The sequence below is a fragment of the Oryctolagus cuniculus genome, chromosome 6, assembly GCF_051225735.1.
Source record: "Oryctolagus cuniculus isolate XC-2025 breed Fujian yellow rabbit chromosome 6, ASM5122573v1, whole genome shotgun sequence".
Classification (NCBI taxonomy): domain Eukaryota; kingdom Metazoa; phylum Chordata; class Mammalia; order Lagomorpha; family Leporidae; genus Oryctolagus; species Oryctolagus cuniculus.
This window is the reverse complement of record NC_142872.1, coordinates 156112526-156138626: the sequence shown is the minus strand read 5'-3', so window position 1 is coordinate 156138626 and position 26101 is coordinate 156112526. Positions and strand designations below refer to the sequence as shown.

The following is a 26101-nucleotide window of genomic DNA, read 5'->3' as shown; positions in this document are numbered from 1 at the left end:
CTTGCATCCCTAGGCCTTCCAGAGTCCCCAGGTTTTATCAGAGAGGGACTTTTCTCTCCACAGTAATGTCCATGGAAAGTCACGTTTCCTGTTTAGACTCGCATACCTCAGTTCACAAATTAGCCTTCTTTGTAAATTTCGTTAAACTCTGATCCTCTTGTTTACCCGGTTTTATTTCTTTGTAAGGCTTCTATAGTGCGTGTAGCCACTTTACGTGGACTCAAGCATCCCTCAAATAAATCTGTCATTTCTTAAGACTTCTCTCGCACCACTAAGTAGCAAGCCAGGCACCTGGCCTTTTCTTTCTCCCAGAGCCGGTGAGTGAGGAGTTTTTTTCACTAAGAAACAAGCCTGTTGTCATCGTGGAGAAGTTACTGCCCACCTGACAACTAGCTGAGAGCCTCACACCTACAACCTGCTCTGAAAGACAGGAAACCTGAAATCTGCCCGCTGCACAGGAGCCATTGTCCGTGTGACACGGGTTCTGGTAGTCACCCCCAGACAAGGCTAAATGTTAATTCTGGAATTACCATGGCTGTTCATCATGTGTTGGCATGAGCTCAAGTGTGAGATACACTTAAACGCACCTCCAGGCACAGGTCAGAAGCAGGCATGTGAGTGCACACGGGCGTACACACAAACACAGTAGGACTTCTCTAAGGAAGTGGTATGTTGTCATTTGTGTCATGTGGTCACTGCCTGGTGATCCTAACACCCGTCTCCTGCCGCCATGGTGTTCCAGAGGCAGGGGCCAGACCGCTTGTTGGGAAGGCACATAGAGGTGAGCCTCCCAAGCTGTATTTTTCCACAGTACCTGCAGCTTCCCTGCGTGCCCATCTTCCCACTGCCCGTATGTCCCCCTGAACCTCCCATCTCTCCTCAGCCCATGACATTGAGGGATTTGGGGCTGTCAGAGATCAAGTCTGGGGTTGGGGGAGGCACCTGGCATCAGGACATAGTAGAGGAGCAGTCTCTTAGCTCTCCCCCCGCACCTCACCTTCCCTCCCCCAAAACAGGACCTATCTGCCGTAGTAAGATTCAGCACCTTCCCCAACTCATTCTTTCCTCTCAAATCTGAGCCCTCAACCTAGAATATTATTCTCTCTATTCCTTGTTCATGCCTAGTCACTCTTCAAGACCGGATCTCCTAGGACCTGCTTTAAAGGCTTTGCCCAGGCCACTGTCTTGCGTGCACACACATAGGTTATGCCAGGGCACATGTAGAGCAGTCTCTGACGTGAGCTGTGGTGTCACACGGCCTTCTAATGCCATCTCTACCTCTTGGTAGTCCTGTGGCTTTCAGCGACTGTCTGAATTGTTCAGTGCCTCAGTTTTTGTGGCTGCAAGATGAGACTAATAATAGTGCCTAAATGATCCATAGAGTTACTATGAAGGCTGAATGAGAAAGGGCCCAGGAAATAGGAAGCCCTCAGTAAATGGCAGCTACTGTTGCTCTTACTCTCACCCTAGCATTTTGCTGGACGACTTGACGGTAGACTGGCACATGAAATAGAAACCTGCTTCCTACAGCTGCTGCAACAAGTACCACAGATGGGGTACTCACATCCTGTATCAGGGTGCCTAGAGTCAAGTCCCAGCTCCAATCCTGACTTCCAGCTTCCTGCGGATGCAGACCCCGGGAGGCAGTGGTGATGGCTCAAGCAGTTGTGTTCCTGTTACTCATGCAGGAGATCTGATTCCCAGTTCCCAGTGCAAATCACAGCAGGCATTTGAGAAGTAAACCAGTAGATAGGTGCTCGCTCTCTTGCTCTCGCTCTCTCTCTCTCTCTCTCTCTGTCTCTCTCAGCAGCCTCTCCTCCACCAGGAGAAGGCTCCACCTGTCGAGCTTTGAAACTTACGCCGCTGGTTGGCTCTCCCATCACTTTGTTCCTCCTGGTCTCCTTGGGCATTTCTGGCATTCAGCTCATTTGCAAAGTGGCCGTGACTGCCAGGTCCTGCCTCCACCGTGAGTCACACTTGGCTCGTGCGCCACTATCAGTGCCACTCCATCCCCCTACAGCACAGTGCCATGTGTGCGGCTCCAGCTCTGCCCAGGCAGGGATGGCCACTGCAGAATCGCAACGTCCATCGTGCTCAAAATAGCCCAGGCGTCACGTGACTGCAGTCCCTCCTCTGATGAGCACAGCCATCTGTCTCAGGAGACTTCTCAGGCAGGCTTTTGATAAGAAAACAAACAGGCCTCTGAATTTTGAAGTAGCATTTCATTAAACCTCTCCCTGTTTTTGATAACCTACTTTATAACAGATGAACATATCTTAATGCAGCTTAAATGCTAAGGAAATGAGAACAGCGGAAGAGTAAAAGTACCAAGGGTACCATCTCTTCACAAAATCCGTAACATCAGGTCTTGTACAGTAGCTAGAAGCAGACTGCAGATTTTGACCCCAGTGTTCTTACCGGACCCTTCTCCTTTGACGTTCAGAGACAGTGCTGCAGTGGCTGTCGTGGGAGGCTGTAACGTACACTGATGAACATCTTGGAAGTCTGAGTAGTTATCCAGAGTCTACCAATCCCTGGTTTACTGACCTCTGGGAATCGCTGATGTTCACCATCAGCCACTGGGTCGAATTTTTCTTTAATGTAGAGCAAATAGTAAATGAAAAACTATCCCACAAAGTGGTTCACTTCTCACATTTCAAGGCTAGGACTTGGAGGTGAAAAAGAGCTCAGTGTTTGAAATGCCCAGTAAGTGCATTTCAAATTAGCATTGCCTTGCTAAGGAGCCTTGGGGCAGAGACTTCCTTTTCCTGTTGTCAACCCCAAGGTGCGCAGGAGGAGGTGGAGGCCTCGCAGAGGAAGCTGTCACTGAGATCCCAGTCACTGCTCAGAGCTGCCGTGAGAATTCAGAACCAGCCTTCTCTGGCTCCCTAATCCACACTGTCAGCCGCAGCTCATGAGGAGGAGGAGAATCCTCAGCGTGTGACGGGGAGGTGGTGTAGGAATTCACCGAGAACGGGAGGGAAAGGGACAGAAGAGGCACAGTTACAGGAGCATGGCAACTGTGTCTCCAGAGGACAGCCAGTCCCCTAAGTGAGCAGACAGGAAGGTTAAATGAGGATTCTGGTTAGCAGGGCCTGTCCATGTTGGGCAGCAACACCCACACCTGGTCTGATGATTCAGCCGTGTGACCGCACAGGGACCACTCAGAGCTGGGGGCTTCAGCAGCCTCTCTGGCCCCAGCTTCACTCCGGCATATGTGGGTTAATGTTTTCTGTCTTGAAAGGGAATTAGCAAATGCAACAGTTGATTCCACAAACATTGTGGTTGTTATGGCTCATTTAAGTCTGAATGGGTGAGATTTGATATCCAGCCCCAGAGACTCAGCATTGAATGTGGTGTGGCAGAGGAATGCCTGCCTGAAAGAAATCAGAGCTCAGAGGATTTCCTAAGAGGTAACTAAAGAAGCCCTGAAATACTAAGTTACAGGCTCCTGGAGCTAACTTGATGAGTAGGAGGAAAATCTTATCAAAATTCAACAAAAGTCATTTGAAGGTCTTTGGGCCAGGTAATGCCGGTTTAGCTTTTTTGCTTTTTGTGTATATATGCTGGAGTTACAGAACATTCTGCCTGGGAAGTCCAGTCTTAGCGCTCTGCCAGCCTTCCTGGGTTAGTAGATTAAGCAGGTCTGGGGGATGAGAACATGAGGTAGTTCAGAGGACAGACCTTGGACGTGGGCTCTGACCCTTCTCTGCCACTTCAGCTTGGGCAAGTTGCTTTGCTTTCCTCCCTGCTTCTTCATAAACTCACATAACATGGGCAGCGATTATTGCCCATTTCTTGAGCATGGTTACTTTGAGGTACTGAGCACAGTACCTTGTTCATGGAAAGAGCTCAGCAAGTGGTGTTGCTGTTACTCGTGTGACTATCGGGCATTCGTGATGGACACTGAAGAGCACAGATCCATGGTAGGGACGCGGGCATGTCACTCGGTTGCCACTCACTGGCTTAGCCTCACTTTCTTGAATTTTGAAGGGGAGCAGTGATGCCAGTGCCTCTTGGTGGGGGTGTAAGGAAGCAGGGCCGGGGGGTGTTGGAAGCACCTGGGCAGCTGTTGGTGCTGTGGAGCAGATGCATCGTGTAGCAGGAGGGTTGGTTCAGGTCTTTCCACAAACCCCGTCCTCTGCTGTCTGCCTTCCTGTTTCTGAGCCGCTCAGCCAGCCCCGCCCCACTTGCCCCCAGGTGGTATCACGGGTGTGTCAGCAGGGTAAGAGCAGCATATGCCAAAGGAAGAGAACGTTTGGAGTTTGCAGAACAGCTGCTGGCAGGGCAGGCAGGGAGATGAAGGAGAGCCTCAGCTCCTGGCTGTGCCCTGTGGGTCCCCAGGGCTCCTCCTGGGTGCCTAGCAGCTCGGGGCCCCCGCACTGTCCTGTACTTCTCCTGCCATGAGGTGGTCTCGGAAGAGCCCGATTCTACTCTAACCAGTCCTTTGACCTGGACAAGGTGCACTTGGACTCGTCTGCCTCTGCTTTTGCTGCTCCCCCAGCTGCAAAGTTCTTCACCTGTTTAGTGCCTCAAGGGACACTCCCTGCCCCCTCTTACCAGTTAGATTTTCTGCACTATTTCCTCTGCATTTTCACAGCAACCTACCTAATTCAACATTCATTTCATTCCACCTTATTAGTACAGTTCCTGTGCATAAGTCTCCCAGGCCAGACCCTGTGCTGCCAGAGCGGTGACGTTTGGTTTGCATTTGTGCCTCCTGCTTCACAGCATTCCTTGCACAAAGTAGATGCTTAACAAACATGAGTGTTTGAATGATGAGTGGGTAAGTGGGGCCTTGCCCAACAGGGCACCAGTTGTCACTACTGTATTTTTCTGAGTCTGGCTGGTTGGGGTTGGTCTCCCAACATGGGAATCTCTAGGTGAATTCAAAATCTTTCTATTTTTTCTGCCCCACAGGCAAGGGACAAGAGCTTCAGCACCAAGTTCCCAAGTTCTTTTAGAGGCCTTACCAGGGAGCAGGCTGCTTGCTTCTTTGACATAACTCCCATGCTAGCAGTAAAAACCTTGTGAAAGCCCCAAACAGTGCTGAATTGGGTTTTGCTTTAATGCCAGAAATGCATTCGTTCTGGGTGGAGTCTTTTAAGTGCCTTTCTGGAGCCTGAGGAGTGCCTGTCTGTCTGCCAAGCCCGCGTAACCCGTGTTGCAGATGCAGCTTCTGACTTGCGGTTTTCCTCGTAGGAAACGATGTGGGCTCCTCATCTTCAAGTAAGACTGCAAACAAGTTTGAAGGGCTCTCTCAGCAGTCGAGGTAAGCAGCCCTGGCAAGTTTCCTCCTCTGTCGGGCTCCTGGCTGCAGTGGACGTGGCCGGTAGTGACTTTGCCAGTGCTACTCAAAGCGTGGTCAGCGGGCGGTGCTGGTTCCAGGGAGAGACCAGGCATTCACGGTCCGCTTGCATGCGCATCTCACCGCAGAGCGAAGGGCGCTGGCCCAGCCCCTCTGTAGACAGACCATGGTTTTGGCAGCACAGCTCTGCCCGTGCGATGACAGGCAGGGAACTCAGCTCCCCTCCCTGGTAGTCAGAGTCACACGGTGTGCCTCAGCACGGTGCCCGCCGGAACACGTTCTTGTTTTTAATTTTCGTGTTTTAAGAAAGCTTACGACTCCTTCTGCAGACTTGGGATTGAAATGTAGTCTCCAGGGAAACCTGATACAATAACCCAGAGATTTTCAGATGTCAGAATAGGGCCCTAAAGCCGGCGCCGTGGCTCAATAGGCTAATCCTCCACCTTGCGGCGCCGGCACACCGGGTTCTAGTCCCGGTTGGGGCGCCGGATTCTGTCCCGGTTGCCCCTCTTCCAGGCCAGCTCTCTGCTATGGCCAGGGAGTGCAGTGGAGGATGGCCCAGGTGCTTGGGCCCTGCACCCCATGGGAGACCAGGAAAAGCACCTGGCTCCTGGCTCCTGCCAGGATCAGCGCGGTGCGCCGGCTGCAGCGGCGGCCATTGGAGGGTGAACCAACGGCAAAGGAAGACCTTTCTCTCTCTGTCTCTCTCTCTCACTGTCCACTCTGCCTGTCAAAAAAAAAAAAAAAAAAAAAAAAAAAAAAAAAAAAAAAAAAAAAGAATAGGGCCCTTTACAGGTGCCCAGGTGTAAGATTTGTTTTTGCGCTGGGCTGAAAGGGTGTGCCTTTCCTCCTGTGGACACTCAGAGAGCTGGGGGCAGTTTTAATCCCAGCTGCACCCCAAAGCGTTTTCTCTCGAGGTGTGATCTGAGATATGGACACGACAAGCCACTTCCAGACAGCCTCAGGAACAGAGCTGCTGTGTCAAGGGGTTATTTTCCAGTGTTTGCAATAGGTGGAAAAACAGAACTTCGTTTCTTTTAATAACCACTATCTTATTTAATCCATACAACTCTGTGAGGTAGGCCCTGAGCCCGTCATCCTCACTTCTACAAGGTGATTGGAAACTGAGGCCCGCAGAGGTGGTCCCGCAGCCAGCACTCTCTCTCCCGTGTCCCATGCCCCTTCTTCACCCTCATACCCACCTCTGACGCCTCACTGCGTCCTCCTGCAGCTCAAGTTCAGACAGCCTGCTTCCAGAGCTGGAAGAGTGACACCCAGCAGGCATCCATAAAATGTTGTGAAACAGGATCAAGCCGAGGGGAAACTAGAGACATCTGATGGTTTGTTGAGTCTTCCTTCCCCCACCTGCGTACAGGCACACATGTGTCCACACAGCACCCCCAGTGGCAGTGGTCTGGAGTTCCTGGCAGATAGATAGATAGATAGATAGATAGATAGATAGATAGATAGATAGGAAGGGAAAACCCCCGGTGCAAGCACACGTGGTTGATGAAGAGACTTCTGGGTAAGGAAGTGATGACTCTGGAGGCCTTGGCTGTCCATACGTGGCCAAGATCAAATGACATTCTCACACTGCAGCCGTGCGTAGCTGTGCTGCCCTGGGAAGAAGCTGAAACTGCCTTGAGGAAGTCAGGTTCCAGCACCGTTGGAAGCCGAGCCCTCTCGTGTTTGCTGCTTCTTGTTAGTGTAGCGGCTTTGCCACAAGCCTGGTCTCCTCCAGGCTCCACGGCTGGGAGGGTTTCCAGGGAGTTGAGAAAGAGCAGTCAGACCCGAGGGCTTGAGGGTCAGGATGGCAGAGAAGAACGTGTGCATCTCACCTTCTTTCTTTGGGCCTTCTTCTGTGGTTCTGTGGTTGGTTTGCCTCTCCCTTTTCCTGCTAAATCTAATGAGGATAGAAAGTAGTAGAAGATGCCACTGCTTAGGCGTCAGAGGACACACAAGGAGAGCCACAGAATACAAAGGTTCCAGGCAGACGTGGCTCAGGCTGCCATTGCCTTTCAGGTGTGCAGTGCCCCTGGCCCTGGGAACTGTAGCTCCTTGTTACAGGGAAAGACAGTTTCCAACTAAGAGATGCCTCATTGGCTTATTGAGACCACGTGGTGGTGGGACGGCCTTTCCTGGGACTTGGGCATTTTCCCCCTACTCATTTGCATGTCCAGCAAATGGAGGCCGCAGCCAGGGCCAGCCTGGAAGCCTGAGAACCCAGCAGTGGATTTGGCCAGGGGAGGAAGTGAGGGCTCTGGAGGCCCACTGAATTTCCGTGGCCACCACTGACCAGCCCAGACCACCTGCCAGCCAGGGACACTTGTGTCGCTTTTGTATCCCTGCCTGGAAATGGGGCAGACGAGGGCTGCCTGTGGGATTGTGTGAGGTGAGTGCTTCTGTGTGGGGCCATGACTCAGTAAGTATTTTCATAAATGTTGTTACCACTGGGAAAAGATGGAGAACTTTGGCTTTGTCATTAATCGACTTTTTTTTCCCCCATTTTCCTGTTCCACCCAAAGGAAAAATAGAGAAAATAGGTGATAATCTTTTGTTAAAGACATTTTGAAAGGTTCTTGAAATCTTCCTGTAAATGCCTATGATTTCCTTGAATGATATATCACTGTTGATATGACAGCACTTTTAGATCCTAAGTAATTCTTATTTATTTATTAATCAGCACCAGTTCTGCAAAGACTGCCCTTGGCCCAAGAGTTCTTCCTAAACTACCTCAGAAAGGTAAGATTTCTCCCTCCTGTGTTTGCATGTAATTAAAGTGTCATCACACCCTCCTAAGCGTTAACACATGTTTCAGAAGACACATGTTTGTGGTCCCCCAGCACCGCTGCCTCTCCTCTGTAAAAGCAGAGAGACCTGGGAGCCAGTACCAGCTCGACCACTTACAAGGTCTGTGGCTCTAGACAAGTGACTTAGTAGCCTCACTGAAGAAGCCTCACAATCCTCTTCTGTAGACAGGGGAGGATAACACCTGCTTCGTAAGGTTTTTAAGGGCCAAAGGAAGTCCTGCTCCCGTGAACCCCTCACTGCTGTCCCTGGGACAGCTTGTGCCCTGCAGAGGGGAGATGCCCAGGCTCGGGAAAGACAGCGGAGCAGGGTCTGTGCGTGCTGCCTCTGTGCCACGCTAAGACCACATTTCAGTCATGACCAAAACCTCAGTTCTCCTGTGACGACACTGAAGGCAGCGCCGCCGCTCTTCTGTGCCTTACTGTCAGCGGCACCTTCAGGAGCACACGGCTCATTCGCTCCTCACATGACCCTGCAAGGCAGCAGGGCCTACATTAGGTGCAGATGGGCTCAGAGGAGCCCATAATGACTCTGAGGACTGTCAAGTGCTGGCAGCCAGACTTCTGACCAGAGTCCAGTGCTCTGTGGCCTCGTTTGAGTAAACGAGGGTTTAGTGTTGGTTGGGTGGTTGAAATCCACCCCTCCCCAAGGTTCCTCAGTCAGGTGACACATTTAGAAGGTGATGGACTGGTTGGGGGGGCCAGGATCCTGTGCAGTAGCGTGAGGGAGCCCCGATGCAGCAGGATGCAAGGCTTCCCCAAGGTTGCCCAGTGGTATTCGTGCTTGGTGTTTGTTGTATTTTTTGTTTCAACTGCCCAAACAGCTGTCCTGATCTCAGAGAGGTTTGAGGCAAATTCCCCAGGTGCCTTTACCCCATCTGTAGTCTGCCCGAGTCCACCCTGTGTCACTCACATATGACCGTTGAATCCCTCCACCTGCTCCTCCAGCTCCCAAACCCCAACAATGTCTAGACCCCACTGGGACCCGCCACGCTGCTGCCACCTGCTCCCTGTGCTCCCTGCTTCATGGCCACCCTTCCCTGCCACCCTAGCATCAGCCCCTCACCAGAGCCACTACCTAGCCTTCTCCCTCATCTTCCCACGCTTCCTGCACTGTGTTCTGCTCACTGGACTGCATCCGACAGCTGGATGCGGCTGGAAGAAGCATTCAGTCAGGGTGGGGGTCCCACCGTCCTGTCCCCCAACCTCACACCACGCCTTCCTGCTCCTGGCCGTCCGGGCTCATGCCTTCCCAGCCCACACTGCGTCTCTGCTTAGGAGGACTCAACCTGTGCTTTCTCAGTGAGTCCAAACAGAAGCCCGCCACGTGGTCCCAGGGAGACCCTGCCTGTCCCACCCTCGGGGACTGCCCTCTACCTTCCCTCGCACCACTATGTTGCTCAGAGCTCCCACTCAGCCCACGTCCAACCTCCCCATTATTCTCCTCCCGTTCTCTTTTTCTGTGGATTTTTTAATGTTTGAAATATCTTATAGTAAACATATACGGAGGGTACTTCAAAAATTTTATGGAAAGTACAATTAAAAGATAAGTTCATTGTGTGAAATCTGCAAACAGGGTCTTCCAAATGTTCATGGAAAATGTGTATTATGAAAAAACTGTGCCTGGTTTTCAGTTTTTTCTGTACCAGAATTCTGCTTTCCACAAACCTTTTTTTTTTAATACAAAAAATGTTTTGTTTTGGTTTTCTAATTTGAGAGGCAAAAAGAAAGAGCAAGCAAGCTGCCATCTGCTGGTTCTCTACCCAGATGCCTGCAACACCTGGGTTTGGGCAGGACAAAGCTGGGAGTTGAGAACCCAATGCAAGTCTCCCGTGTGGGTGACAGAGTCCAGTTACTTGAGCCATCACCTGCTGTCTCCCAGAGTGCATTAGCAGGAAGCTGGAATCAGGAGCTGGATCCGGGACTCAAACCCATGCACTGTGACATGGAATATGGGTGCCCTAACTGGCGTCTCAACTGCCAGGCCAAATGCCCACCACTTCCACAAGCTTCTTAAGGTCCCCTCACACAAAACCATCTCATAGCATACATAAGCAGCCTTCTCCACCCTACCCAGATACTCCTCTCCAACACTTACCAGCTGTACATAGTAATTCCGCAGCAAATCCCAGACATCGTAGCATTTTATACACAGGCAGTCTCATTATCACATCTCAAAAAAAAATCCCTTAATATCATCAGATACTCAGTGCTCACGTTTCTAATTGTTTCAAAAATACTGGGCCTTTTTAAAAAGCAAATTATTTGAGTAAGGACCAACTAAGGCTTGTACATTACAGGTGACTGATTTGTCTCATTCCTTAGACTGAAGCGTTCCTTGCATCAGCCTCCTTTTCTGGTAACTTACTCGCTGAGGAACTGAGTTATTTGTGAGCTGTTTCCCGTCTGGGATTTGCTGATTGCAGCCCCATGTTCCCCTAGCATGTTCCCCTGTCCTCCGTGTTTCCTGTCAGTTGGGCGTTGAGTCCAGACCTAATCAGGCGTTTGCAGAACCACTTCCGGGTCATATTGTGCCTCGTGTGGTGTTCCCAGCCGCGAGGCACAAAGCCAGGAGCCACTCCACTATGCTCTCTTCAGACCCTTCCACGCGGCCAGCGGCCAGCAGCCAGCGGCCAGGTCTCAGCCCCGCTCCTCTTTGGCCTGTCTGCAGCTTCTGGCACTGTCCATTGCTCCTCCTCCCTGTTCTTCCTCAGTGCACTCACAGTTTCTCCACCCGCTCTGTTGCGTCATCCTCAGCTGTGAGCTCTGTGTCCATAGGTTGGTGCACCACAGGTCGTGGTCATGGGCTGCTTTTGATCTGTGACTGCCTTTCCCCTCCATGTTGAAGTCTGAATGCAGCCTCAGGATTCTCCCCCAGACTTGTTCCTCCCATCTCATCCTTCCAGGTCTTCAAGCCTTCCCACCTAAGAGACCGGCCTGCCTCCTTCCTCCCTCTCAGTCCCCATGTGCAGTTCCCACAGCCCTGCTTGCTCTCCTTTCCACTGCGGTTAAAACACAGGGCCCTCTCACCACGTCCCTACTGTCACCCAGGTCTTGGCAGGACCACTGGGACGTCCCACCTGCCTGTAGCCTTCTACCCTGGCCCTGCAGTCTGCTCTCAGCAGAGCAGCCAGGCTGACCCCCGCTCAGTCACATCATTGCTCTGTCCCCAGCAATCCAGGGCTTCCTTCTCTCTCTCAGAAGCCTTGGGGGTTTCAGGTCTCCCCTGATCGGAAGCCTCTGCCTCATCACCCTCTCCTTGGGTACTCCACTCCTGCAGCACAGACCTGCTGCTTCCTTTTTTTTTTTTAAAGATTTATTATTTATTTGGAAGTCAGAAGAGAGAGCTCTTCCATCTGCTGGTCCACTCCCCCAAACAGCCCCAACCATCAGGCAGGGCTGGGCCAGGCAGAAGCCAGGAGCCAAGAGCCCCATCCGGGTTTCCCACGTGGGTGCAGGGGCCCAAGGACTTGGGCCGTCCTCCACTGCTTTCCCAGGCACATTAGCAGGGAGCTGGATGAGAAGTGGAGTAGCCAGGATGCGAACTGGCACCCATATGGGATGCCAGCACTACAGACGGCAGCTTTATCCCATGTGCCATGGTACCAGCCCCACACTGCTTCCTTGTAAATACACACACACCCACACACACACACCTACACACACTCCATGCTCGGAGCCTTTCCACTTCTTCCTCTGTCTGTGCCGTTTCAGCCCTCCACCATGCCCCAAATATCAACATGACAGGTACCCTTTCCTCCACATTTTGGTTGAATCTCGCTCTATTAGACCTTCCCTAAGCCTGCTATTTTGTAACCACTCTCCGCACACACACCACAGCACCTCTTTCCTTCCGCTGCTTTTTCTGCCTTCCTCTTCCAGCATGCTCTGTATTCCTGGTCACCCTCTGAAACGGGAGCTCCCCGCAGGCAGCCACCTCTCTGTCCCAGGTACCTGGAACAGTGCTGGGCACAGCATATGCCAACAAATGGCACCGAATGCTCATCCTCTTCTGGACCACAACTTTTTTTTAAAAGATGCATTTATTCATTTATTTGAAAAGCAGAGTTAGTGAGAAAGAGCCCATCTGCTGGTTCATGCTCCAGATATCCACAATGACTGTGGTTTGGCAAGATTGAAGCCAGGAGCCAAAAGCTTCTTCCAGGTCTTCTACATGGGTGCAGGGGCCCAAGCACTTGGGCCATCCTCCTCTGCTTTCCCTGGCACATTAGCAGGGAGCTGGATCGGGAGTGGAGCAGCCGGGACTCGAACCGGCGCCCATATGGGATGCTGGTGTCACAGGCAGCAGCTTTACCTGCTGTGCCACAGTGCCGACGCCAGCTGTTCTTGGGCTAGGAACTTGTCATCCCTTATTCCATTTGTGACTTGGGGAAGCTCTGCGACCTCCCCTGCAAAGTGAGGAGGAGGAGGATGTGCGTGTGGGAGGGATGAGGAGAGGAGTGAGGAAGGTAGCAGAGCCGATCTCAGGAAGGCCACCCCGCCCCCTGCCTGCTGTGCCGAGGCCCAGCAGCCTCACCTTGTCCCTGTAACAGGCCCGGGCCACTGCATTCGCACCAGAACCAGGAGTGGCAAGGACAGCAGGGCCCTCACTGTTCTCATCATGATGGTGGTGGTGACAGGGGCTGCGATTTGGGCTGAGAAAATCTGCCGGTGGCCCGCAGCCCTCTGCCCCCTCCCCTCATCTGATGTGCAGGATTCTTGCATCTTCCGCAGGTCTGCTATGAGTCAGGTACTTTTGCATCTGATAGAACCACATCTACCCCTTATGAAGGAAGCAGTACTGTCCACATCTTTGTGTGTGAGAAGCAGGCCTGGGAAGTTAAACTCACTGCACGTAACATTTATTTAGCAGACGGGTAGGGGCGGGGCGATGCCTGGGTCTTACCTCCCAAGCCCACATGTGACTGTGTGAATTCGTTCCCCGGACTGCCTGAGTGCCTGTGCTCATGCAGGCCGTGTGCCAGGTGCTGGGTTGCAGCAGTGGAAAGGCTCTGCCCCAGGGTGCTTGGCTCTCTAGCCCGGGGTGCCGCCTTGGCAGGTGAACAGTCACCAGAGGCATCTCGGATGCTCGGGGAGAGGCTGCGGCCCCACCTGGAGCTCCGCGCTCAGCTGATGCTAGCCCTGTCCAACCAGACTCCTTTCCTGGTTCTCCATGGGCACAGCTGTGACCCACTAGGGGCACAGGGTAGTGTGAAAGAGGACAGGGCTGCAGGTCTCACGTCTCCTGTGTACACTTTAAAAAGTTAGTTTAAGTTCTTCTCACAGACTGCTACAGTAGAGCCAATTTGAACAGCAAAAAGCAATGCTAAAGGCCGGCGCCACGGCTCACTAGGTTAATCCTCCGCCTTGCAGCGCCGGCACACTGGGTTCTAGTCCCGGTCGGGGCACCGGATTCTGTCCCGGTTGCCCCTCTTCCAGGCCAGCTCTCTGCTGTGGCCCAGGAGTGCAGTGGAGGATGGCCCAAGTGCTTGGGCCCTGTACCCCATGGGAGACCAGGATAAGCACCTGGCTCCTGCCATCGGATCAGCGCGGTGTGCTGGCCATTGGAGGGTGAACCAGCGGCAAAGGAAGACCTTTCTGCCTCTCTCTCTCACTGTCCACTCTGCCTGTCAAAAAAAAAAAAAAAATGCTACAGAAACGTCAAAGGAATTTTTAGATGAACAACTCACCTGTACAAGTCCCTGATCCCTTCCAGAATACACATGGTCCTCCCCTTGTCACTGTAATGCAAACATAGTCTTGCATGCTGCCTGCTTCCAGGCGCATTTCCAGTGAGCACTTCTCACACACTGGAGAACTCTGCTGAAGCATCACACTGGGGTGCACGTGCAGCAGGTGCACTGCCATCGCTTGCACAGCCTCCCTGTTTGCTGGCAGTTCAGGCTGACAGTTTGGAGTGAGCATCTTTACGTGGGCCTTTTCCTTAGCTGTACTCTCAGCGTCAGTTCTCAGTGCAGAATTGTCACATCTCGGGGTGAACCTTGAAGAGGTGTGCAGTGTCCCACGCAGCTTTTCCAAGGGCCTGTCGTGTGCTCTCTCCAGTCAGTCCTGCCCATGTGGAGTAATTTTTTTGTTTTTTTTTCTGTAGTGAATGGGCTGGGATTTTCATCCCTTTTCTATTTCTGCTGTGCCTCACTTTAGCAGTACACGCCGTATGCATCAACTGTGGAGAAAAGCCTCCTTGCCTGCACTTCAGGGGTTAAGAATGTGGTCAGAAAAGACTCTGAATTGGAGAAATGGCCAAGCTAACATGGAAATAAGAGAAGCAGAGGTTGGGCAGAGACCCCTAAAGGAGAGATGCTGTCTCATTTTGTCCATTATTATAAAGTGATACCCATATATCCATCCGTTACAGAATATCTGGGAAATACAGAGTAATACCAACCACTCAGAGTCTTGCCCCCTAGATGACTGGTGTGCCGTTGTATCCTCTGTCTTTTTTACCCTGTGCTTTTTTTTCCTTAAGCTGATTTTTAGTCCCATGATAAATATTTCCCATGAAATTAGTTTCACAACAGCATGATTTGTATTAGTTTTGTAGTATTCCATTGTCTAAGCTGTCCCCTGCTGCTCCACATTCAGACACTTTGCCATTTTTCTTTATAAATAGTGCTGCGCCGAACACCCTGGCACAGAAGTCTCTGCGTGACTTTGATCATTTTTCAGGATAAATTGCTACAACTGATACTGTAGCACGGGGAACTTGCACCCACAGTTTCTGTTCCCCCACAAGCAGCCTGGCTCACAGCAAGGCCTCCTAGTGCCATCACCCCAGGGAATGCCGCAGCCTTTTCCCCCAGTTCCTGCCAGCCTCAGTGTGGTTTGCCCAGTTTCAGCCTTCCAAGAGAGGAACCTGACTGACCCACTTGAACTTTTTGAGCCACACCACATCAGCTGGAGCTCCAGGGCAGCCCAAGAGCAGGTGCCCTTGTATTTGGTTTCCTCGGGAAGGGATGTAGCACCCAGGCCAGGCATGAAACAGCTCCAGTACAGCTTGTAACAGTTCATAGCAGTCCTCCTCCTCTCTCCCCGCTTCCTTCTCCTTCAAGAATGTCTTTCTGGGGGCTGGTGCTGTAGCGTAGCGGGTAAAGCCACGGCCTACAATGCTGGCATCCCAAAAGGGTGCCAGTTCAAGTCCCGGCTGCTCCACATCCAATAAATGAAAAAATATAAATATTTTTCTGATTGCACTATATTTTATGGATGAAACCCTCAGTTTGATTCACTCTGTGTGCCTTAGCTATTTCCTCGCTGAACACACAGTAAATACCTGGTCCCCATGCCGGGAACCAGAGCTACGGAAATGAATGAAACTAGGAATCCTAGGCTCAAGGAATGTAATGATGCTGTTACAGTCATAATGCTTGTCACTAAACCCTTTACACGTACTAACATAATCCTTACGGCAATCCAGAGAGTTGAGGCACCGAGAGGTGGTGTAATTTGTCCAGGGTCACACAGCTAGTAAGTGTTAGAGCTAGAATTGGAGACACATCCAGATGCTGGCCTTAGAGCAGTGCTCTTTTAAGGGACTGTGCCTCCTCCAGCTGGCCACAGCAGGAGAACGGCTGGACACTCTTCTTCAGTTCCATTGACCTGTCTTTGTGGTTGTTTCCTGCAGTGGCACTAAGGAAAACGGAAACCAGCCATCATCTGTCCCTGGACAAAGCCGGTGTCCCGCCTGAAATCTTTCAGAAATCGTCACAGTTGGCAGAGCTGCCACAAAAGCCACCATCTGTAGACCTGTCCCCGAAGCCAACAGAACTGGCTCCCAGGCCCCAAATTGGAGATCTGCCACCTAAGCCCGGAGAGCTGCCCCCCAAGCCCCAGCTGGGTGACCTGCCCCCGAAGCCCCAGCTCTCAGACTTGCCTCCTAAGCCACAGATGAAGGACCTGCCCCCCAAACCGCAGCTAGGAGACCTGCTGGCAAAGTCCCAGCCTGGAGATGTCGCGCCCAAGCCGCCGGAGGTCACACAGAAGGCGCACCCAGTAGATCTCTCCCCAAATGTGCAGCCCAAGGACGCCATCCAGAAGCAGGCCTCCGAAGACTCCAATGACCTCATCACGCCCACTCTGCCAGAGACGCCGATACCACTGCCCAGAAAAATCAACACGGTGGGTGGGCGCCGAGGTTCGGGCGCTCTGCTGTGCTTCAGGAGTTGGCAGGCGGGCGTGTGCTGCAGCTGACACAGGAGAAAGCGGGTGCTCGCTCACCCGACTGGCTGCTCTGTGTGCTCAGGTCCCAGCCTAGCAGGGGTGCAGCCTGGTGGTCACAGGCACAAGCCTTGACCTGCACTGCAGGGGCTTCAAGACCTGGCTTCCCTGCCTTCCACAGACGTACCTCAAAAAGTTCATGGAAAATGGAATTAAAAGACAAACTCATTTTGGTGCAAAAAAAAAAAAAGTGAGGTCCATGCATCATTTTTCAAAATAGACATTTTCCATTAACTTTTTGAAGGCTCCACAAATAACCTTGGCAACTTAACTCGGAGCCTCAGGGTTCTCAAACACAGAAAGGCGCTACTGTCGTAACTGGGCTTACGGACGCTGAGCGGCCCTAGCGCTCAGACGCGAGGTCACTCCCCAGGGTGGAACTTCCCCTTTCATTTCGGTCACTAGAAAGAAAGCTTCCAGCCGGCGCCGTGGCTCAATAGGCTAATCCTCCACCTTGCGGCGCCGGCACACCGGGTTCTAGTCCCGGTTGGGGCGCCGGATTCTGTCCCGGTTGCCCCTCTTCCAGGCCAGCTCTCTGCTATGGCCAGGGAGTGCAGTGGAGGATGGCCCAGGTGCTTGGGCCCTGCACCCCATGGGAGACCAGGAAAAGCACCTGGCTCCTGGCTCCTGCCAGGATCAGCGCGGTGCGCCGGCTGCAGCGGCGGCCATTGGAGGGTGAACCAGCGGCAAAGGAAGACCTTTCTCTCTCTGTCTCTCTCTCTCACTGTCCACTCTGCCTGTCAAAAAAAAAAAGAAAGCTTCCATGTAAGTCGGAGCCTGTCTCTGCCTCTTCCTGGAGAAATCAGAATGGAAGCTCAGAGAGACTTTCCCAGGCAGGATTTTGTCAGCCTGATGTTGCATCATGTTCATGAAACGCTTTCGACTCTGTCGTTTAACCAGTTTCATTTTAATATCAAAGTGCTCGTTCCCCAAAGTCTGAGGCAACGTGGTGCTCCAGGAAGATGCAGGTTTGTCTCACACACCACTGCCCCCTCACAGGGACCCCCACACCCCAGGCTGAGGAGCACAGGTCCTGGGGGAGACCCCAAGTCCTCCCGTCATAGGTGGCAGCTCTACACCTTGCCCCCCACTTTGTTACTAAGCAGTGTTAGGATAAAAGTGTCACAGCACCACTAGAGGGAAGGGAAGGAAAATAGAACCCATCTTCGCCCGGATTGGAGACCACCGAGTGTGGCAGTGCTTTGCTGTCCGCCAGGGGGATCTGCCACGACTCCCAGGCACTGCTGAACATGTGCAGAACTCCAGCAGAGCTGCACACACCGTGTCAAGTCGTTTGCATCATTTCATCCACACTGGCGGAGTTTAAGGCAGTGTGGGCCTTCTCATCGCTCACAGAGAGAGGAAATGAAAATGTCCCACCAGCACTGTTCTGCCAGCCGCTCACACACTCGCCCCAGCACAGTCCCAGGGGAAGCTGAGGAAGCAGCTGTTATCATCAGGGTGAATAAGGAGGAAACCAGAGAGCAGAGAAAGTCTCCTGACATTTAAAGAGACCGCTTCCCCCCACCTTCTTTTTTTAGTCTTTTAAAGATTTGTGTATTTATTTGAAAGGCAGAGTGACAGAGAGATCTTCCATCTACTGGTTTTCTCCCCACATGCCCAAAGTAGCCAGAACTAGGCCAGGCCAAAGCCAGGAGCCAAGAACTCCATCCTGGGCAGCATGGGCCCAAGGATTTGGGTGGTCTTCCACTGCCTTCCCAGGCACATTAGCAAGGAACTGTATCCAAAGTGGAGTGGCTGATACGGGATGCCTGCTTCCCAAGGGGTGGCTTACCCACTGTACCAGAAGGCCGGCCCTCCTGTCCCCATCCCCCACATACACCTTATTTTTTAAATCTGAGAGAGAAAGGTCCCATCTGCTGATGGACTCCAAGTGCTCACAGTGGCTGGAGCTGGACAAGGCTGAAGCCAGGAGCTGGGAACTCAATCCAGGTCTCCCATGTAGATAGCAAGAACCCGATCACTAAAGCCATCACTGCTGCCTTCCAGGGTCTGCGTTAGCAGGAAGCTGGAGGCAGAAGATTGTACTGTACCCGGGTATTCTGGTGTGGGTCGCTAGCATCTTTCTTAGCTGCTGGGCCAAATGCCTGTCCCTGGCTTACTACTTTGATTGCTAAATCTTATTAACTGGGTACTATAAGACATGTCTCTGTTTCCATCTTCCTGCTCGTGAAGAACTGGAAGTCCAGCCAATAAAAAGCCCAATTCAGAACCGGTCAAAAAATGAAAGCTGTTTTAGGAAGTGCCTAGAATCTTCCCAAGGCCCGGCTGATCCTGCCGTGTACCCTGCGTGTACTGCCTGGGTTTGGCATGAGGGAACTGAGAAATGTGTTTGTGCTGCACACTGAATATGCAGAAGCTGCACATTTTGCTTTACATCATGTTTCATGTTTCCTAAAAGCATTTTTAGACTCTGCTGTCATTTCTGCAGGCTGGGGGTGTAGGTGGGGGAGCACCGAGAGCCTCGTGCTGTCTGGGGAAGCTGCGTTTTTGATTCCTACCCCTGTCGGTTGCTTTCTGCTGAAAACACCCCCGTGACGCCTGATGGCTAACGCAGAGGCGAAGTCATTTGCCCAAGGTCTCCTGTCTCATAAAGAACTCAGTTCTGTCCTTGTGCCTTCAGTCTGTCCCTTCTTTGAGCTAAAACCCCGTTTGCTTATTTAAGGGGAAAAATAAAGTGAGGCGCGTGAAGACCATTTACGACTGCCAGGCAGACAACGATGATGAGCTTACGTTCATCGAGGGAGAGGTGATCGTCGTCACAGGGGAAGAGGACCAGGAGTGGTGGGTACGTACAAACACCTGTCTGTCTGTCTGTTCAGCCCTGGCCCTGGGCAGGCCGAGGCCGCAGTGGGAAGAGAGCACGCTCCAGCACGGAGTCGTCCTGCCCGCAGTGTCACGTCCCCAGCGGCCAGTCGCAGGGAGTGTCTTCCCTGCCGCTGGCCAGTAGGCTGCAGACAGCCGCAGCGCTCTACCAGGCATGTGCTACCGCTCTGTGAGTTGTCGGCACTGGGAGACTCCAAGCCAAAGCTCAGAAAAGCTGGACGGGCAAGGTGTGGCGGATTGCAGGCACGGTCAGGATTCTAAACCCTGAACACTTCCCTCGCTGTTCCACCCTGTGCCCAGGCTTGAGCCAGAAGGCTCAGTCCTCAGCCGCAATCCTGGCTCCCACCTGCAGTCTCTCTGTAAAGTGGGGCGTGCTGCCCTCCTCACATGACCTTAGGAGGAGGATGAGAGAGAACGGAGATGTTCCTTGCCTCGTGCCAAGGTTCCGACCTGGTGAACCCATCGTCAGTTGGAGACGGGACCGTTAGTCAAAGTGCATGTACTACACCTAACCCACCGACCAGTCTAGTTGAGTGTCGCAACACACCCTAGAGGGGCGGTGGCTTCCCTGGGGAAGCTGTGCTCACTGAGGCCGCGCAGCCCTGTGAGGGAGCACCAGGGTGCTTGTCAGTAGCCTGGGAAAACATCGGAAGGTGAAGAGTAGTTCCTACTGAATGTATTGCTTCCACACCGCACATAGTCAGAAAATGTGGTCAAACCATCCCCCGTGCGTCGGGGACCCTCTGAATCTATGAACACTGCTTTTGTGTTGGAACTTGCTGTCCCAGTGTTAGAAAGGAAGGGCGTCAGTGTCCTCCCCACGATGCCCATGGGTAGACCAGAGGCCCCGGCTGTGTGCAGCCGCCCAGGGAGTAAGTCTGCCTGTGGGCACTGTCAGACCAAGGGCCGGTAGTCTCACTTTCTTTGCTGATTATTCCCCAGCCTCGTCTTGCAAATCCCACTTCCTTTACAGCCTGCGCCCCCTCACACCCAGAAGGTCTCTGCGGGAAAGAGACCTGCAAGGCACAGTTGGGCCAGCAGAACCTGCTGACACCCAGAAACACACATTCACACAGACACACACACACGCACGTATGTGTGGGTGTCCACCTTTGGCATTTCTTCTTTCTGGCCTAGACCGTAGCTTTGCATTATTGATGCCAACTGTAGGGGCTGTGGTTGAAGCAAAGCAGTGGTTCTCAACTGGGGGCAGTTTTGTTCCCCAGGGACATTTGGTACTATCTGAAGGCATGTTCATGGTCAGGACCTGGGAGTGCCGGTGCTACAGGCATCCAGGCCATAGCCAGAGACGGTGCTCACGGCCTGTGCTCAGGCGACCCCGCCCCTCCTCCACAAAGGAAGCAGTCATTCTGAGCTTATGCAACCCTGCTGAGAAGCAGTGGAGTCTTCTCTCTCAACGAGCCACTAGCTGCAGCACACCTGGTGGAGCTCCCAGCCTCTGTGTTGGCAGAGGCGGGCGTGCTCCCGGCACACAGCCTGCTGGAGAAGCAACTCGGTGACAGGGAGGTGGGGTCCTGCAGCCCCTGCTGGAGTCAGTGACCAGCTGTGTGGCCCTGAGTAAAGTATGTCCCCCCGGAAGCCTTGGTTTCCCTCTGGAAAATGGGACATGATAATCCCGCCCTAGAAGGACGTGGGAGAATTCGCCTGTAATCCGTCGGTGTGACAGTACCCTGTGGTGACGTTCTTTGCTGAGGAACTGGTGACGCCAGCAGACTCCGTGAGAAGTGGGAAGTGTTCACTGCTGTCTCTTGTATCATTCCTGGGGAATGCTGTGCCGCCAACACGTGCCGCACCAGGTGTACAGACAGGGCCACTCACCCTCACAGTGATGCCCACAGCGCCCTCTCTCGGGCATGCTGACAACTCCTACAGGAGAAGGGGAGGCCAGGTCTCACCGGTAACTGCACTTTGCAGTAGCACGCGTGGCACAGGGCTGGCAAATAAAGGGACCAGCTCTGTGCTGGACCCACAGCCCTTGTTCCCACCACCCTCTAACCTGCGGGTACCTCCCAGAGCAGAAATGAGAGCGGGCCCGGCCTGGCTGCTCCTGCCCCCCTGAAAACTGCCCTCCACTCTGTATATGAAGGTACTTCAGAAAGGTCATGGAAAAGGAGAAGTACAAGACTAGTTTATTTGGGTGCAGATATCTTGTGAATTTCATGCATGTTTTTCCATGAACGTTTTGAATACCCCTCATATTTGTCATTGGAAGCCAATATGTATGATCCTGTTTTCTTAGAGACGCATGGTGTGGCTTTTCTTTCACTCAGTACTGATTGCATGGAGGTAACCAGAAAAATTTTGCAGCTTATGCAGCAGGCAGTAAACGTCCATCAGCCACCATCATTCTCAAACATGCGCCATGTCCTTTCCCTCCGTAATAACCAGAAGACAGGCAGTTGGTACCTAGCACTCCTGTCCATGTATTTCCCCCCTTCCTTTTTTTAAATAGAATTCTGCAAGCCTGGGAAGAAAGAACCTCTTGGTCCCATCTCGTAGAGAAGGCTAAGCACGACTTTCTGAGGTTTCCAAGCTAGAAGGGCCAAGCCCTGGCTCAGAACGTGGGCTCACACACAGAGGCCTGTGTGAGGCCGTGGACAGGATAGCCCACCTCTCGGGCTGCGTGTGCATGGGTGCGGTGGGGTCCACTGGCAGTCCTCAGCAGACATGAGTGCTGCCGCTTGCTGTTTTGCTCTGTGGTTTGGTCGTTAAGCTCTCTGTCATTCACAAGAGCGCGGGCAAGGTCTGTGGCAGACTCTGTGCTGGACTGGGCTGGTCCTAGGCAGCTGCCTGCTGCCTCCGGCCTGACCAGTGTCTTTTCTCCCTGCAGATTGGGCACATCGAGGGACAGCCTGAAAGGAAGGGGGTCTTTCCAGTGTCCTTTGTCCACATCCTGTCCGACTAGCAGAAAGCCGACCCGTGAGATCGTCCACCTCCTTCCTGCGAGACTGCTGCCTCCTTGTAAGGAGTCCTGTGCACAACGTGTATATAGCTGCTGTTACAGAGTCAGAAACTCGTGGAAGGGCACCTCCGGGGGAAATAGACTGTGTGTTGTGAATACCCTGTGGTCTTCTTCCTTCGCCAGTGGTAGGGTAGCCTTGGGACCCAGCGCGCCTTACTGGTTTGCCAAAGCCATCCTTGGCATCTAGCACTTATATCTCTCTCTGTGCTGTTTTCCATGCAAACAACAAGAATATAGGAACTGCTGGCTTTGCAAGTAGAAATTGTCTCCAGCGACCGTTGAAGGGCATAGAATTAACTCTCTGTTCCTAACAATGCAGTATTCTCTGTTGTGTTACTGAAAATGCAACATTAGCGAAGAGGTGGGTTCTGTTCTCCAGGTGAAACTCTTGGCTCCATGACAGACCAGCCTGTAGTTAACCTATCTGTGTACACAGTTTACAGCTACAAAAACCTACTGTGGTATTTATTACAGAAAAGTGCTCAGTTACATGTAAGTGTTACTCCTTCAGCGAAATACTCACCGACTGACCCAGCACTCGTTGTGGCATTTTAAAGGCACACAGCCTCATGCAGGTTTAGATGAGTGGATTTATACTGTTATGAAGATGAGTGCCCGCCCCGAGATGTTACCTCATTATGCAAAAATAACATATCCTTCATGACTATTTTGACAAAAAGTTTAAAACACGCCTGATTAAGTTCGACTTTCAGGAACCAAGGACCACCAAAAAATACTAGCCTCTCCATTATGCATGCATCTAGAAGCTTACCTGAAATCTGCCTTTTATAAAGGAATAGTGTGGATAAGTGGAACTGTACATTTTTCTAAACTTGATTGCCATTAAAGCAGAAATTATAAGGTTGCAACAATATTCGTTTCTGGTCAGTCATTCGGCCTTCTCCCGAGTGTGGATTGACAGCCACGCTGAGCGTGTCGAAGCATCCAGTGTGCCCATTTTCAGTCCTTTTTCTCAGTTTTGTTCTTGGAGAAACGTCAACTCTTAAAAGGTCATGCACGTGAAGAACTTTAGCATCAGAGCCAGCTCCCCGCCGCAGAGGCCGGGGGCTGAAATCAAGCTTTCCTTCCATGCCCTCGCTCTCGCCCGGCCGTAGGTGAGTTCTCCAGCCTCCAGCTCTGTCCGGTACACAGGCCACCACCCAGCCCGGTCCCTCCCTCACCAGGGTTCTGATCGCTGCTGTGAGTTGCGCTCTCCCTGCCAGGAGTCCCTCCCCTCCCTGTTCTCTCTGCAGCCCAGCCTTGTTTGTCATCAGACCATTAAGACCCTTGTGAGCATCCCGGGCTGCACTTCATCCAGATTTGGGGAAAGAACGGGAGAGCCGTACCCTGCGGCCCGTGGGACCACGTGGTGGTCTGGCGTTACATCGGCTTCAGCTGCTCTTTTGGCAACAGCACAGAAGACTAGTGTTTTTAAGCAGATGATCTTGGCATTGAAAGAGAAATGTTAATTTCACAGAAGCACAACTCCCAGCCACACCCTTAGGAGAAGCCCTCTGTCCTCCAGAGTCAAGTGCTCAGTGAATTATCAATTTAGTTCTGCTTAAGTGGTTACTATGAAAACTGAATAATCACCTCCTCATAACTAAACATTGCATGACACACCTGCAGAATACTTGATCAGCTGTTACTGGTAGATGACTTTTAGCAATTGCTTCCTCGGTGTCAGGGCACGTGTGCATTGCCACAGCAGACCGAGACATGGGCTCGCAGTCCACATGCCCGTCGGGGCCTGGCGGCATCTCAGCCACACTGGTATCAGGACAGGAAGTCAGCCTCGAAATTGCTCGGTGTCCCAGTTCACCCATTCACATGATTAAGGAGCTGTTCATTTTTGTGGCCTGATCTCAAACTGGTTTTTTGTTTTTTAAAGCAAAAGTTACACGTCTAAAATGACACAGCGTCAATGTCTTTTTTTTTTCCCAGCTTACACACATGCATTGTTTTAACTTTTTGAAACTTTTTTGGCTGGTTTTGTGTTTGTTTTCCATCCGGAATTTGAGTTCTCTCTAGTCCAGTTTACTGTGGGACATAGGAAAAGTAGAAATACCTTCGGCAATCTTGTTCAGTTGAAATCTGATCTTGTTCTTAAACTCAGTGAGCCACTATCTGCAGTTTTGTACATGATATAGTATTTTGAAGGTATGAAACCTTACAAAGAAAATAGCAAATTAGTTGTTTCCTCCAGAAGGGAAAGTTCTATTCTGCAAATAGTATGTGTCTTGTTTGACTGTTGAACAGCAATTGCTATTTATTTTTTTAATGCCTAGAACTTCAACATGTTGTACAGGAACCCGCAGTGCCACTAGTGAACCCCGACCTCTCATCTGGATGTTACCATCAAGCGTCAGTACACTTGTCATTTCACATGTATTTAATGTGAGTTTTTCAGTACTGTATGTGTTAATTTCTACCTTTTTTAATATTTAAAATTGCTTTTAAATAAACATATTCTCAGTTGATCCCAAATATCTGAAATCAAGCCGTTTTGTGAGTGTCCACTAGTCCTTTAAAACAAAATATTTGGAGAGCGGGTGCCTGTGTGCTGGTTCAGTCCCCAGATGCCCACAAGGGACCAAAGCTGGGGTCGAGGAACTCAATCACTGTGCCATCATCGCTGCCTCCCAGGGTCTGCGTTAGCAGGAAGCCGGAGGCAGGAATGGAGCCAGGGATCAGACCCAGGCACACCAGGTGACAACCGCGGTGGCCAACGCCCACCCCCACCCCTTCAGACTGGAGAACATGAGGCTTCATTTGGCTGTGCTGAGGGCGGATACATAACACAAGTCGTCCCCTGCGCCCGTCCCAGCTCACCCTGGATGCCTAACTCTGGCACCTGCTGTGCCTACAAAGGATGGGCTTTGCTGCCTGGGTCCTCCCCCATTCCCAGCGTCCACTTCTGCTCCTGTTCACGTGGGGAGGGCAGGGTGCCTGCATGGCGCGAGGATTACATGTTAACAGGTACTGAGCACCCGGCGTGGACTGAGTGCCAGGTGCTTGCCTCTGCCATGTCGCTGTCACCCCAGCACAGGCCCCCTTCCTGCAGCATCTCACTCTGTCCTCAGCAAGCCCACGAGAGGCGCGGGCCTGGCTTCCCAGAGCATGGAGATGAGGCCCAGGCAGCGTGGTCCCCGGGTGAGGGAGCGTCGGCTCCCGAATCACTTCAGTGGACAATCCACACGAGTGGCTCTGGACCCAGGGCCACCGCTGGGACTTGCACAGTGAGGAAGACAGCCTGCGTCACCAGGTTCCAGCCGGGGAGAACTGCGGTGGTGGGAGGCAGCCTGAGACCACAGCACGAGATCCTGCAGCACCGGGCTCGGAGTCCTGCACTCCTCCGTGCAGGTGGGTAGATGCACTCGCTGTCCGTTCACACGCTGGGGCGCAGTGCCCCCTGTGGACTGCATGCAGCGGGAAAACACACTTGGGAGGTGTCGCTCCCCCTCTTCGTGGAGGAACGACACTAAGCCCTGCCTAGGCTTCATATCCGAGTCACGGCACCATTATGTCGCTCCCCCTCTTCGTGGAGGAACGACACAGGACCCTGCGCTGTTCTTTCGTCTGCTCGGCCCTCCCCGGGTTGGCTACTGTCCCTTCCACCTCCGTGGAAGGGCAGTTCCCCCTGGCCACATTCCCCACTTCCGCAGGGGAGTGGCACACCGCCGGCCGGTTCTCTCGGGGGCTGCACAGGTGTTCCCCTTAGATGTTCCCGGTGCATGCCGTCTCTCTCCTCCTTTATAGTCCTCCTCCGCCAATCCTAACTCGGCTGCCCACACGCCGAGTACGCTGCTCTCCTCCAATCAGTAGCAAGTCCTACAGTTTATTGGTTGAACTGGAGGCAGCTGTGCGGAAGCTGTTTACTTCTCTCCCAGCGCCATATTGTGGGAGAGCAGATGCATAGAA

At 52.4% G+C, this 26101-nt stretch overlaps 1 protein-coding gene across 9 annotated transcripts in view; it reads left to right on the top strand.

Moving 5' to 3' along the window:
* ASAP1 (ArfGAP with SH3 domain, ankyrin repeat and PH domain 1) overlaps positions 1 to 24667 on the top strand; it is a 379170-nt gene extending 354503 nt beyond the window's left edge. For all 9 annotated transcript variants that reach the window (XM_051844826.3, XM_051844821.3, XM_089335707.1 and 6 more), the window contains 5 exons: positions 5203 to 5272; positions 7992 to 8050; positions 15758 to 16251; positions 19037 to 19159; positions 22049 to 24667. In XM_051844826.3, the coding sequence (XP_051700786.1) occupies positions 5203 to 5272; positions 7992 to 8050; positions 15758 to 16251; positions 19037 to 19159; positions 22049 to 22123 (821 nt within the window). In that variant the 3' untranslated portion in view covers positions 22124 to 24667. The remainder of the gene's footprint in view (positions 1 to 5202; positions 5273 to 7991; positions 8051 to 15757; positions 16252 to 19036; positions 19160 to 22048) is intronic.
* Positions 24668 to 26101: the final 1434 nt, after the last annotated feature.